This window comes from Brassica napus, chromosome C2 (genome assembly GCF_020379485.1).
Source record: "Brassica napus cultivar Da-Ae chromosome C2, Da-Ae, whole genome shotgun sequence".
Taxonomy (NCBI): Eukaryota; Viridiplantae; Streptophyta; class Magnoliopsida; order Brassicales; family Brassicaceae; genus Brassica; species Brassica napus.
This window is the reverse complement of record NC_063445.1, coordinates 29840117-29852225: the sequence shown is the minus strand read 5'-3', so window position 1 is coordinate 29852225 and position 12109 is coordinate 29840117. Positions and strand designations below refer to the sequence as shown.

The window sequence follows — 12109 nt, the reverse complement described above, 5'->3', positions numbered from 1 at the left end:
CCACCTACCATACCCTTTCTTTCAAAACATTCGACTGGGCATATTAGTCACATCCTGTTAAGCTTGTTAAAAATATGATATTTATACACGTAGGAATTCAAAATTTCATTCTCCTCCTTTTAAAAGGTTTGGGCTTTGCTTGGTTTTCATATTCTTTTGGGCTTAATTATATATATGTTTAGGCCTAATTATAACATATACGGCATTGTAAACTAAAAGCCCATTTAATATCGTTCGCCGTTAGTTAGGCTCGGCTCTAAAACGGAAGATCAATCGGGAGTCCACGTCGATGCCGGGAGGACTTCTGCTTCTCCCGAGGTTCGATTGTTCGTTGTGATCTGTTTCATGGATCAAATCGGAACAAGAGGCTGAAGATATGGGAGTCAAAGAATCAGTGAAGGTTGCTACTAGTACTAGCAATGGCTTCTTCTCCATCTGGATTCTTATGTTCCTTGTGCTCTCTGTTACGCCACTCGTGTTTTCGCGCACGCTCCCGGAGGATCCGGATCCGGATCCGTGTGATGCAATGAAACTGAGAGACTTTGAGAAACTCAGATCGGATCAGATCGCCGTCCTAATCAACGGTTACTCTGAGTCCCGTATTCCTCTTCTGCAATCCATCGTAGCCGCGTATTCAGGATCCTCAATCGTCTCATCAATCTTAGTCCTCTGGGGAAACCCTACCACACCTGCTCAGCTACTTGACCACTTATACCACAATCTGACCCGTTACTCGCTTGGCACCGCTTCCATCTCTCTTATCCAGCAATCGTCTAGCAGCCTCAACGCCAGGTTCCTCCCTCGCCCTTCCGTAGACACTCGTGCTGTTTTGATATGCGATGATGACGTGGAGGTGGACAACAAGTCGCTGGAGTTCGCGTTTTCCGTGTGGAAGTCGAACCCTGATCGTCTTGTAGGAATGTTTGTGAGATCGCACGGTTTTGACTTGCAGGGGAAAGACTGGATCTACACTGTTCACCCGGACAAGTACTCCATCGTCCTCACCAAGTTCATGATGATGAAACAAGATTATCTCTTCGAGTATAGCTGCAATGGAGGTGTGGAGATGGAGGAGATGAGGGGGATTGTGGACACGATGCGTAACTGCGAGGATATACTGATGAATTTTGTAGCTGCGGACAAGTTTAGAGCAGGTCCAGTCATGGTGGGAGCAGAGAGAGTTAGGGATTGGGGAGATGCGCGTAACGAAGAAGAACAAGAGCAAGTGGAGAATGGGGTGAGAGAAGCTGGGTTGAGCAGTAGAAGAGTGGAACACAGGAAGAGGAGAGGCAAGTGCATTAGGGAGTTTCACAGAGTTATGGGGAAGATGCCGTTGATGTATAGTTATGGTAAGGTTGTTAACTCTGTTGGGGAACAAGGGCTGTGTCGTAAATCCGGAAAGCTTGTCTTTTGTGACCGAGATTGAACCAACCCCTATAGCAACTTGCTATCGATAAGCAACCTGTAAACCAAATGCTTCAAATAGTGTATTTTTTTCGACTTGGACAAAGATATGTAACCACTAAACCAACGTTTATAAAATAATGCGTATATTTAGCGACTTTGGGATTGTTGATAAATCATTAAATTAAAGAAAGCTACAACATCATATACTGATGACGCATAAAAGAGCCAAAACCGGATCTCTCTTAACGATTGTCCCTTTTCTACGAAGGATCTCATTCCAGTCTATACTGTTACCTATATGTATAAATAGAACGCTGGCATTCTTTAACAAATCTGTACCCTAATCTTTAAACTCATCATCACCTAACCTTTTGGGCTAATACTGCTCGAATGGGGTCACATGAAGAGCAGTGCTTACCAATCCTCGACTTCTCCCGCGAAAAACTAGTGCCAGGCACAAGTCAGTGGATCACGATAAGAGACAGCGTCCGAAGAGCCATGGAGGAGCAGGGTTGGTTTGTGGCAGAGTTCAACGGCGTCTCACCAGACCTCAGGGGCGACTTGCTCTCCGGCATGAAGGATATGTATGAGCTGCCGTACGAGGTCAAGATAAAAAACGAGAACCACAAGGCCTCCCATGGCTACATGTCTATGGTCGTCGACGATTGCAGGATCCACGAGAGTTTGGGGATCGATTATGCAACAGATCCCCAAGCTTGCAAAGACTTCTCCAAATTACTTTGGCCGCAAGGAAACAATCACTTCTGGTAAAAAAAAAATCACAACTTTCTCATTCCATTTCTGTTGTCTAAATGTTTTGATTTTTGCAGCCAGACCACACATAGGTACGCAACGGCACTAGCGGAGCTAGACCAGACAGTGATGAGGATGCTGTACGAGAGCTATGGAATGGACGAGAAGAAGCACTCGGCGCGCCATTCCGAGTCAACTCGGTACCTGATGAGGATGCTGAGTTACAGGAGACAGAGAAACGGTGAAGCAAACACGGGTTTTGTATCGCATACTGATAAGAGCTTCATGAGTATACTCCACCAGAACCACGTCCTAGGTCTCCAGCTGAAAACCATGACCGATCAGTGGGTCGGGTTTAACCCGTCGCCGACAAGATTCGTCGTTCTCTCGGGCATGGGTCTCACGGTAAAGTCTACTTAAAAATATAGAAATTTAGCTACTGTTATCAGTTCTCAGTGATTGTTGTTATGGTGGTGATTGGTGAAGGCGTGGAGTAACGATAGGATAAAACCGTGTTACCACAGGGTGGTGATGGGCGCAGATGAAGTTAGATACTCTTTAGGTTTTTTCTCCTTCCACAAAGGGACCATCTGTACGCCGGAGGAGCTCGTCGATGACCAGCATCCCCTCCGCTACTACCCTTTCGAGCACGACGGTCTCCTCCGCTTCTACGAGTCTTACGTCAACTCCATGAAGAAATCCAGCGAAGATCTCCTCCAGTTATACTGCGGAGTCAAGTCAACCCCTCTGCTCGGTGATCATTCTTCGCCACCGCAATAAATGTATCCACACTCTAAGGCCATGACTATTGCTAAAACTGTTTTATGCGTTTCTTCATATTTTTTTTTGTTTTTTTGTCTTCTCTCATTAAAAAAAAAAAAAAATTAAAAGTGGAACCAATCGGGGGCCGTCACGTGTCAGTAGAGTCCGCAAACAGTACAAGAAACAAACCAAAGTCGATCCTTCATTCGCGACTTTTGTAACCGAAGTTAATGGTTTTGTGGGTTCCTCAACATTACTTTTTTTAAGAAATCCCCTTTAAGATCCGCGATATTTATGCTCTAACGTGTGCAAGTTTAATATCAGTGTGTTTATAAAAATGATAAAAATGTATTAGATTAAATGTTGGACAATTCTCTCGAATAAACTTTTTTAAGTTTTTATCACAAAAATAGACTTCAAAAAACAAAATGAGCAAAATACTTTTTTATTTTGAAACTTTTAATATTTTTTTAGTTTTTAAAATTTGAAATCATACCCCCCAAAATCTCACCCTTTAACTCTAAACTCTAAACCCTAAATCATAAACTCTAAACCCTAAATTCTAAATCATAAACTCATAAACACACCCTTTAATAAAACATTTTGGTCATTTTGATCCTTAGGGACTATAATCGCGACAAAAACTTTTTTTTATGGCTATCCTAGTAAATTTCTCTTAAATGTTTTATATTAAATGTTGTTTGATTCGCAACTTTAGTTTTATTTAAAAACACTATGATAAAACATGCGCTTATATGAAAGTTATTTAAAAAATATCGTATAGAAAAATAAAATGTATATTCTTAATCGAATTAATATTTTTGGCCCTTAAACAATTTTAAATTATTTTTTGTTAATTACATAATTTGTTTATTAATGAGCTGATTCTATTTTTAAAAATATTTAGGTCAAAAAATCATTTATCGCATAAGAACCTAACGTTTAGACCGAAGAATATCAAGCCTGCTATTTGCTTACAATGAAACTATGCCAGCTTGGTGTTATATCATTATTTACCAATTTAAAAGTTAATTATCGTTATGAGAAGTTTACGTTCACGTGCCAATACTATATATCTTCAATTTTTTTTTCTTTTTGTGTCGTTTTTTTTCATTTTGATTATTGCTCGATATAAATATTAATTTTTGATTTTATTCTCATTTTGTTCTTTTGTTTTGGCATGAGATTTAAAAAATGTTTAAGATTTTTTTTTTTTGTCATCGACATTACATACTCATACTGACTCTGTGAACTAAACCGGGTGAGCTGAATCCACGTGAACGACAAAAGAGGATTGCTTTCTAGCACTGCGTGCTAGACTATCCGCCTTTAAATTTTGCGTCTGTGGTACATAGATAATCTCTGCTCGTATGAAGCTCTCCTTCAGGATCTTGATATCTTCTAAATAATTTGCAAAAGCTGGCAATTCTTCTGGTTCCGAAACCATCTTCACCAATTGAAAATAATCCATTGCAAACGTAACCTGAAATTGACGTAAATTCCTTATGCATTCCATTGCCCAGAGTAGCGCTTCCATCTCCGCATGAAGAGGCGAAAGACTAGCCCTAACATTCCTCGCCCCCAACAAACCATCAAAACCTTCCAAAGTACTAAGCCAACCTTGTCCTGAAAAACTAACACTCTCTTTCCATGAGCCATCTGTAAAACACCATCTTCCTGCTATCGACGGCAATATCGCATCTATTATTGATGTTGTCGTCCTCTGATCGTTCACTATTTGTGCCTCAGCCCACAATGTTGATTCTGTTTCAGCCAATTTAAGCGTATCCATAGGGTCCATATCCAAATTACTGAAAGCTTTATTATTACTAGATTTCCAAATGTACCATAGTATCCATGCAAACTGATGATCCTCCATTGACGAGAAGACTCTCCAGAATAGATGATCCATGTTTGTGAATAGGGAAAAATAGCTGGATTTGATGGTATCTTCGAAAGAGCCCAAACCTGAAGAGCTGGAGGACATTCAAAAAACACATGATTTATCGATTCCTCCGGAGCTCCACATCTTACACAACAAATATCCCCTTGAATCCCCCTTGCTTGTAAATTCTTCCGCACTGCTATGCATCCTGTTACTAATTGTCATAGGAAATGTTTTAACTTTGGTGGGCACCGTATTTTTCAGCAGTGAGCCTTTAAAACATAAACTGTAGGACCAATCAGTAATAGTGGTCTTTCTCTATATGGATAAATCTGTTCTACCCGATATTCTGATTTGACCGTATATTTTCCATTTTTTGTAAAGTGTCATCCATCTCTATCTACCCGCTGAGTCCTGCTCAGTGGTATGCTTTCAATAAGTTTCGCATCCTGAGGATCCATCAACGCACGAATTGCCTCTAAATTCCAAGTACGCGAGGTAGAATCAATGAGGGATTTTACTGTAAGGTTCGAGTATAAATTGTGTTGATTTTTATTAGCTGGTCTCGCGCGAGTGGTTGGGAGCCAAGGATTATTCCATACATATATAGAAGACCCTGATCCCACCCTTTTGATTAGTCCTTTGCTTACCAAAGATCTAGCAGAAATAATGCTCCGCCAGCCGTATGATGGAGAATATGAACGAATCGGTTCCAAGGGCGAAGCATTTCTATAATACTGACCTTTGAAAACTCGAGAGAATAAAGTATTTGGCTTTTCTATCAAGCGCCATAACTGTTTACCAAGTATCACCGTATTAAAATCAGTGATGTCTTCAAACCCCAAACCTCCTTCATCCTTATCTGCACATACCTTATCCCATGATTTCCAATGCATACCCCTTGTGCTTCTCCCTGGGCTCCACCAGAATTGTGATACCAAACTTGTCAGTTTCTTTACAGTTTCCTTCGGTAAACGATAGCAGGATATCGTATGATTTGATAATGCTGTAATCACTGATTTGATAATCATTTCCTTTCCTCCTTTTGTGAAGAATTTAAAAGTCCACCCACTGACTTTATTATTTAAACGATCTTGTACGAAACTGAAACTTGAATCTTTGAGCCCCCCATATTTTCCGGTAAACCCAGATAGGATCCCATGCCTCCAAGATTCTGGATGCCCAAAATATCCCTTAATTCTTGTCTAACAGATTCTTCAATCTTATGTCCAAATTGAATTGAAGACATCTCAAAATTTATTAATTGTCCTAAAACTGCCTCATATTCTTTCAAAATCCTAAGGATGGTTTGACACTCTTCCTTTTGAGCTTTACAAAAGAATATACTATCATCCGCAAAAAGCAGATGAGATATCGACGGACAAGCTCTCGCTACCTTCATCCCCGTTAATTGATGCCCTCTCTCTGACTTTTTTATATTTGCAATTAAAGCCTCAATACATAGAATAAATAAATAAGGCGATAAAGGATCTCCTTGACGTAAGCCCCTATCGGGAACAATGAGGCCACGTGGTTGACCATTTATGAGAACCCTATATTGAACCGATGATATACATTCCATCATTAATTTAATCCAATGAAGGTCAAATCCCAATTTCTGTAATAATGCCTTTATAAAATCTCATTTCACTCTATCATACGCTTTGCTCATATCCGTTTTGATTGCAATATACTTTCCTTGACATGCTTTATTAGTCTGTAATCCATGGAACATTTCCTGGGCGATAAGAATATTATCAGAGATCAACCTTCCTGCCACAAATGCCGACTGGGTTTCGGAAATGAGCAACGGAAGATAGATTTTCAATCGCTGACATAAAACCTTCGAAATAATTTTATACCCTACATTTCATAAACTAATGGGCCTTAATTCCGTCATCCTTGTAGGTCTCTCTGTTTTTGGGATCATACATATATTAGTGATATTCAATCTTGTATCCATTTCTCCCGATACCAAAAAATTATTCACCATATCTACTAAATCATTCTTAATAATATGCCATGAGTGTTGGAAAAAAAGAGCTGTCATGCCATCCGGCCCTGGTGCCTTCTCTGGGTGCATCATAAACAAAGCCTCTTTAACCTCCTCCTCCGTCGCTAGCCTCAACAAATGTTGATTCATCTGAGGAGTGATTCCCGGTGTAACCTCTGTAAGGAAACTATCGAAGTCCGATGGGAATATGGTACTAAATAGATCCTCAAAATAATCTATTGCCACCTTTTCCACGCCATTATCCTCTGTAATCCAATTCCCATCCACATCATGTAATCCACGAATCCTATTACACACCCTTCTTTGCCTAGTTAAAGCATGATAAAATTTTGTATTAAGATCTCTAAATTAATACCACATATTCCGACTTTTCTGGTGCCAGTACTCTTCCTCATCCTTATATGCATCTTGTAATTTCCTAGATACCTCCAGAATATCCTCGTGAGACCTAGTATTATCTGTTTGGACCTCTTCAAGAGCTTTTTGTAATTCATTTATTTTTTCCTTTCCATAAGGGGGATTATCTTTCCGCCACTTAGCAATTTCGTGACGACAATTACTAATTTTTTCCACTATATTCTGTGATCTCTCTTCCTTTCTTCTTTCGTTATAGTCTGTCCAACCCATTGCAATTGATTCCATGAGACCCGCCTGTCCAATCCATCTCTTATCAAACCGAAATTGTCATTTCCTCTTAGGGACTTTATCCTCAAGATAAGCCACCACTGGCCGATGATCAGAAGCCACCATTCCTAGATACTCTGTAAAAGAACATGGAAATAACGTGTGCCACTCTTCATTCGCTATAGCGCGATCTAGACGACATCGAATCATCACTGCCCATTTTCCTTTACCTCTTCTCCCCTGCCATGACATTTTGTTCCCCCTAGCCGGGAATTCGTGTAAACCACTATTTCGTATCATATTATTAAAAGGAATAAAAGAATCTGGACTCCTCATAGATCCCCCATATTTTTCATGATTTCCTGTAATCTCATTGAGATCTCCAATAATAAACCAAGGTTCAGATCGCGCCAATCCATACCTAGTTAAACGTTCCCATACTTGCTCTCGCAACTTTTGAACTGGATCCCCATATACAAAAGTAAGATAAACCTTTTTGCCAAGAGCCGCCGCTTCCACATCAATCATACGGTTGCTAGAATATAAAACCCTCACCTGATGCTCATTATGAAAAAACAGTGCTAGTCCCCCACTTCTTCCCAGTGGATGTACTGTGACCAAATTATCATATCCAAAAAGAGCTTGGAATTTTTGAACAAATTTCGGTTCTTGCTTAGTTTCTGCTAGAAATAAAAAACCCGGCTTATGTTTTTACCTTATCTCGCTTAAATAGCTTATAGTCTACTTACTGCCTATCCCTCGACAATTCCAACTTAAAACCCTCATTTAAAAAATTAATTTTTTATTTGCTCGGAAGAGCCAAAACTATGGATGTAATGATACCCTCTTTCTCCAATCCAAATATATTCCAGTCTTAGTGACCAGACCATAAAACACCATAAAGATTCCAACCATTTGTAATCTCCATATTGACCATTTTTCCATTTCGCATTCAAAGTATAAAAGAGTACATGTGCCAATAGTAACTTCTGTACCCTTAAAACGATCACCAAGGATAGGAAAAAACCTGTTTTGACGTTTAGCTCACACAAACTCCAAACCAAAACACCCATACTCCAAGTTGAGACTTGAGAAAAAGAACTAACGCAATATCACAGAATGTATCTACATCTTTATATATAATCTTTAAAGTACACAAGATAATAAAGTTGAAACCCACGAAGCCCTTTCCAAAACACCAAAGACATATCGACCATTTAACCAAAGTAGACAATGTAATAACGAAACCTTCCCCACCTAACTGGACTTTTATCAAAATAAGAACAGTAAACATTTGATCAATGTTGGGCCTAACGACCACATGTACCAAATTGGCCCATTCAAAAAACCCGAATTGCCTATGCCACCATTGAGCTGTAGTAACTTTGATACCATAACATATCATGATACCTCGTCTTCTTACTTCAACACCATTGATGCTCCGGACGGCGATCCTCCGTTTCAGAGCAGCCGCACCCCTGCCCCACTGTTGGCACCTAGACTGATCAATCGAATATATCATAATGCCACTAAATAAACTCACGGCACCACCACAATCCATATTCCAATCTATAAATATACCATCATATCGATCGTGTCCTTGTTGAGGGATGTCACCTATGTACCACGAACCACAATACCCATAACACAAACCATTTTTATTAAACCATTGCTTACTCTCAAGAGCAAGCTTTACCAACAACCATAACAATAAAGCCGAAACCATACACAAACTCATGTTTGAATGAAAGAAAATGTCAATGCTATTAAAGCTTATTAAAACCAAGAAACAAATTAAACCATGAAACTGATCATAAAGCAAACTCTGCTTGCTTAAACTCCCATAATGAAAGGCTTGATCCATAAAATCAAGGTTTCTGAGTACCATTTTTCGGGTTTAAAGGACCCTTGCTCTCCATTTGCTTGCTGTTGTCTCCTTGCCTTGTTCTGGTCTTATCCCCAGCCCGCTTTCGTGGAGACGCCAACGCATTGAAGACCCTCATCTTAGTGCTTCCCGCCGTGCTTGACGTGGGCTTAAACAAACGCTTGCGTAACTCTTGCTTTTTCGCAACATCCTCCAACCAGGCCTTTCTCTTCTTCCACAGATACCATTTCCTCTTCCTCCCGATCATTGCTCCCCTCCTCGTGGCCCTTGATCACCTCTTCAGCTTCTTCCTCCGAGAGGTTCTCCAGAAAATCTTCTGCATCCATGTCTATTCCGTTCTCCAGTAAATGAGCCTTAATCTCATCCATTTCCATCACATCTTCATCATCTAACTCCCCTTGATCCTCAAGCAAACCTTGAACCGTTACTAAACCTTGCTATGCATCTGTAGGATCAGATATTGCATCTGTTCCATCAGCCTGCGTATTGGCTAGCTCCTATTGGAATTTTTGGGAAGGCAACGTTGCAACTTTCTCCTCTACTCCCATAATCTCTCCCTCCTCTCGAGCTTCCACACGCCCACCTCTTTGCCCCTGTTGCTCCCTAGTTTGTTCATTCTGAACTCCAAATCGAGTATCATCTCTCCTCGCAGACCTATGACGAGATGCATCACCCTCTCCCCTGTAGCTTCCACGGTTAGTATATGCCCTCTTGTTTCCTCTCTCTGATACCTTCATCCATTTAGATTCTGATTCCTCCACCATTTTGCCCTTGCCGTAGTAATCACACCCTTCTCTCTTTTTGTTCTGTGAATTGACATTCCCGTTTATCACTACACCTTTGTAACTCCTTGCCCTATCATCGTGCTTTCCTCCTTCATACCACGAGCCATTTCCATCTCTACCTTCCCGTTTCTTCTCCGGACTCTTCTTATTATTCTTCGCGTCTAGTGGATACACTTCATCTTTATGGCAGAGACTGCCACATACTTGACAATAGCCAAATAACTTCTCATAGCGTAGCGAGACTGGAGCTTCCTCCCCCTCATAGAACTCCCCGCCTGTGAAGTCCACTGTGGTTTCAAAACAGAGCTCCTTGAAGGCGTCAACCACCACTTGAACTCGAGAATGATCCAAATCCACAGCTACCGTCCTTCCAATAGCATCACCTATGCTCTCAAAAGTAGGAACGGTTTTGAACTCCCCCGGTACGCCAATCACACGAACCCAAAAGGTGATCTCTGATGGGTAGAGCAGAGACTTCTTTGATTGCCAGCGTGCCAAGGAAAGCATCCAGTAATCAAAGTGAAAGGGCTGAAGCTTGAGCACCCCTTCCATATCCTCCTCCTCCTCAAAATCAAACTGGAACTTCCCGAAACCCAAATCCGTACCAACTACCTTTTCCTCCAACTTCCATATCTTCGGGAGGTTCGAAATCAGAGCCTTCATCTCCTGCTCCTCAGGATTCATGCATCTTCCCAGCAAGGTCTTGGAGAAGGTCTTGACCAAAGCTGAATTATCTTGCGAGTGCCTTCACCGTTCTTCACCTCCCCAACATTACTCAGAAGCTGACTCTGCGTTGTCCAAACGAAGAAAGGAAAACCGTTTATCTTTACTTAGAACAAGAGAAAAGGTTTCGATAATAAAGATGCAAAGATAAGTAAACCCCTTGTTCCTTTTATACTGATCCCAAATTCTCATTATCATTCTAAACCCAAAATTTCCTTGAGTGCCACCAAATCTCCCAGAATTGATGTATTCAAGATCAATCTCCCCACACATTCTCATTCGCAAAGCCCAGAATCCCCAAATTATCTCCTCACCATTTCCATAGAATTTCCCTTTTCTAGCTGTCTCGCCAAACCCAAATCCCTGGTTAACTCTACAAAAGGAAACCGAAATGATACCTCGAGGAAGATTCGATTTCGTCTTGATGATGATCGAAATCGAGATCCGAATCAACTAGATTCGGAGTCGCCGAGATTTCCCCAAATTCCACCTTCCCAAACCAATCCATCGAAGATTGATAGATGATTCCCAAATCCAATCCTCATAAACCTCAGAAATCCCAGGATCCCAACGCGTTGAAATCATCGAGATTCTAGATCGCCTCTTCAATACGTTATGTTTTCTAAAAAAAAAAATATTTAAGATTTAAAATTATTAAAGAGATATATACTTAGATTAAGATCCGCACTTTGTGCAGAAGAAATATTTTATATTTATTACTTTTATGTATTTTTGCATATTATGAAATAATAAAATAATAATTATATATCAAATAACTAAGAAATCAGTTACTATTATGTAATAAATTGGTGTACACATATAAATCAAACGACCGCTCTTATTTATTTGCAATTTTAGGATAAATAAATCAAAACAATTAATCTTATATATCGTATATGATATATAATTAAATTTAAATGATATTAACATAAATATATAGTATACTTTTAATATGGATATTTATTAAATGAGGTTTCTACGCATATGATTATATAATTCTTTGCATATTTGTGTAACAATATTCAACACTAACGAATTTTTTTTAATGTGGAATATTTAGTGGTTTCAATAATTATAATCATTTAAAAAAAACAATGAAGATTTCAAAATTAAAATATTAACTTTTTTTTTAATATTAACTTTTCAATATATGTTCAATGAAAATATCAAAATATAAGTATGTATTCTCATATGATGTATAATTTAATTTAAACGATATGAAATATATATTAACATAAACACCTATTAATTAAAATTAGTTTTTTCATATG

At 39.5% G+C, this 12109-nt stretch overlaps 2 protein-coding genes across 2 annotated transcripts; both read left to right on the top strand.

Moving 5' to 3' along the window:
• Window positions 1–227: 227 nt before the first annotated feature.
• Window positions 228–1561, top strand: LOC106436781 (glycosyltransferase family protein 64 C3-like). The gene has a single exon (XM_013877726.3). It carries the CDS (start codon window positions 377–379, stop codon window positions 1424–1426), a length of 1050 nt encoding a protein of 349 aa, XP_013733180.1. The 5' UTR covers window positions 228–376; the 3' UTR covers window positions 1427–1561.
• Window positions 1562–1712: 151 nt separating this feature from the next.
• On the top strand, window positions 1713–3056 carry LOC106436780 (probable 2-oxoglutarate-dependent dioxygenase AOP1). The gene is made up of 3 exons (XM_013877725.3): window positions 1713–2174; window positions 2238–2565; window positions 2647–3056. The coding sequence occupies exons 1-3, from the start codon at window positions 1798–1800 to the stop codon at window positions 2938–2940; spliced, it is 999 nt and encodes a 332-aa protein (XP_013733179.1). The 5' UTR covers window positions 1713–1797; the 3' UTR covers window positions 2941–3056.
• The last annotated feature ends 9053 nt before the right edge of the window (window positions 3057–12109 follow it).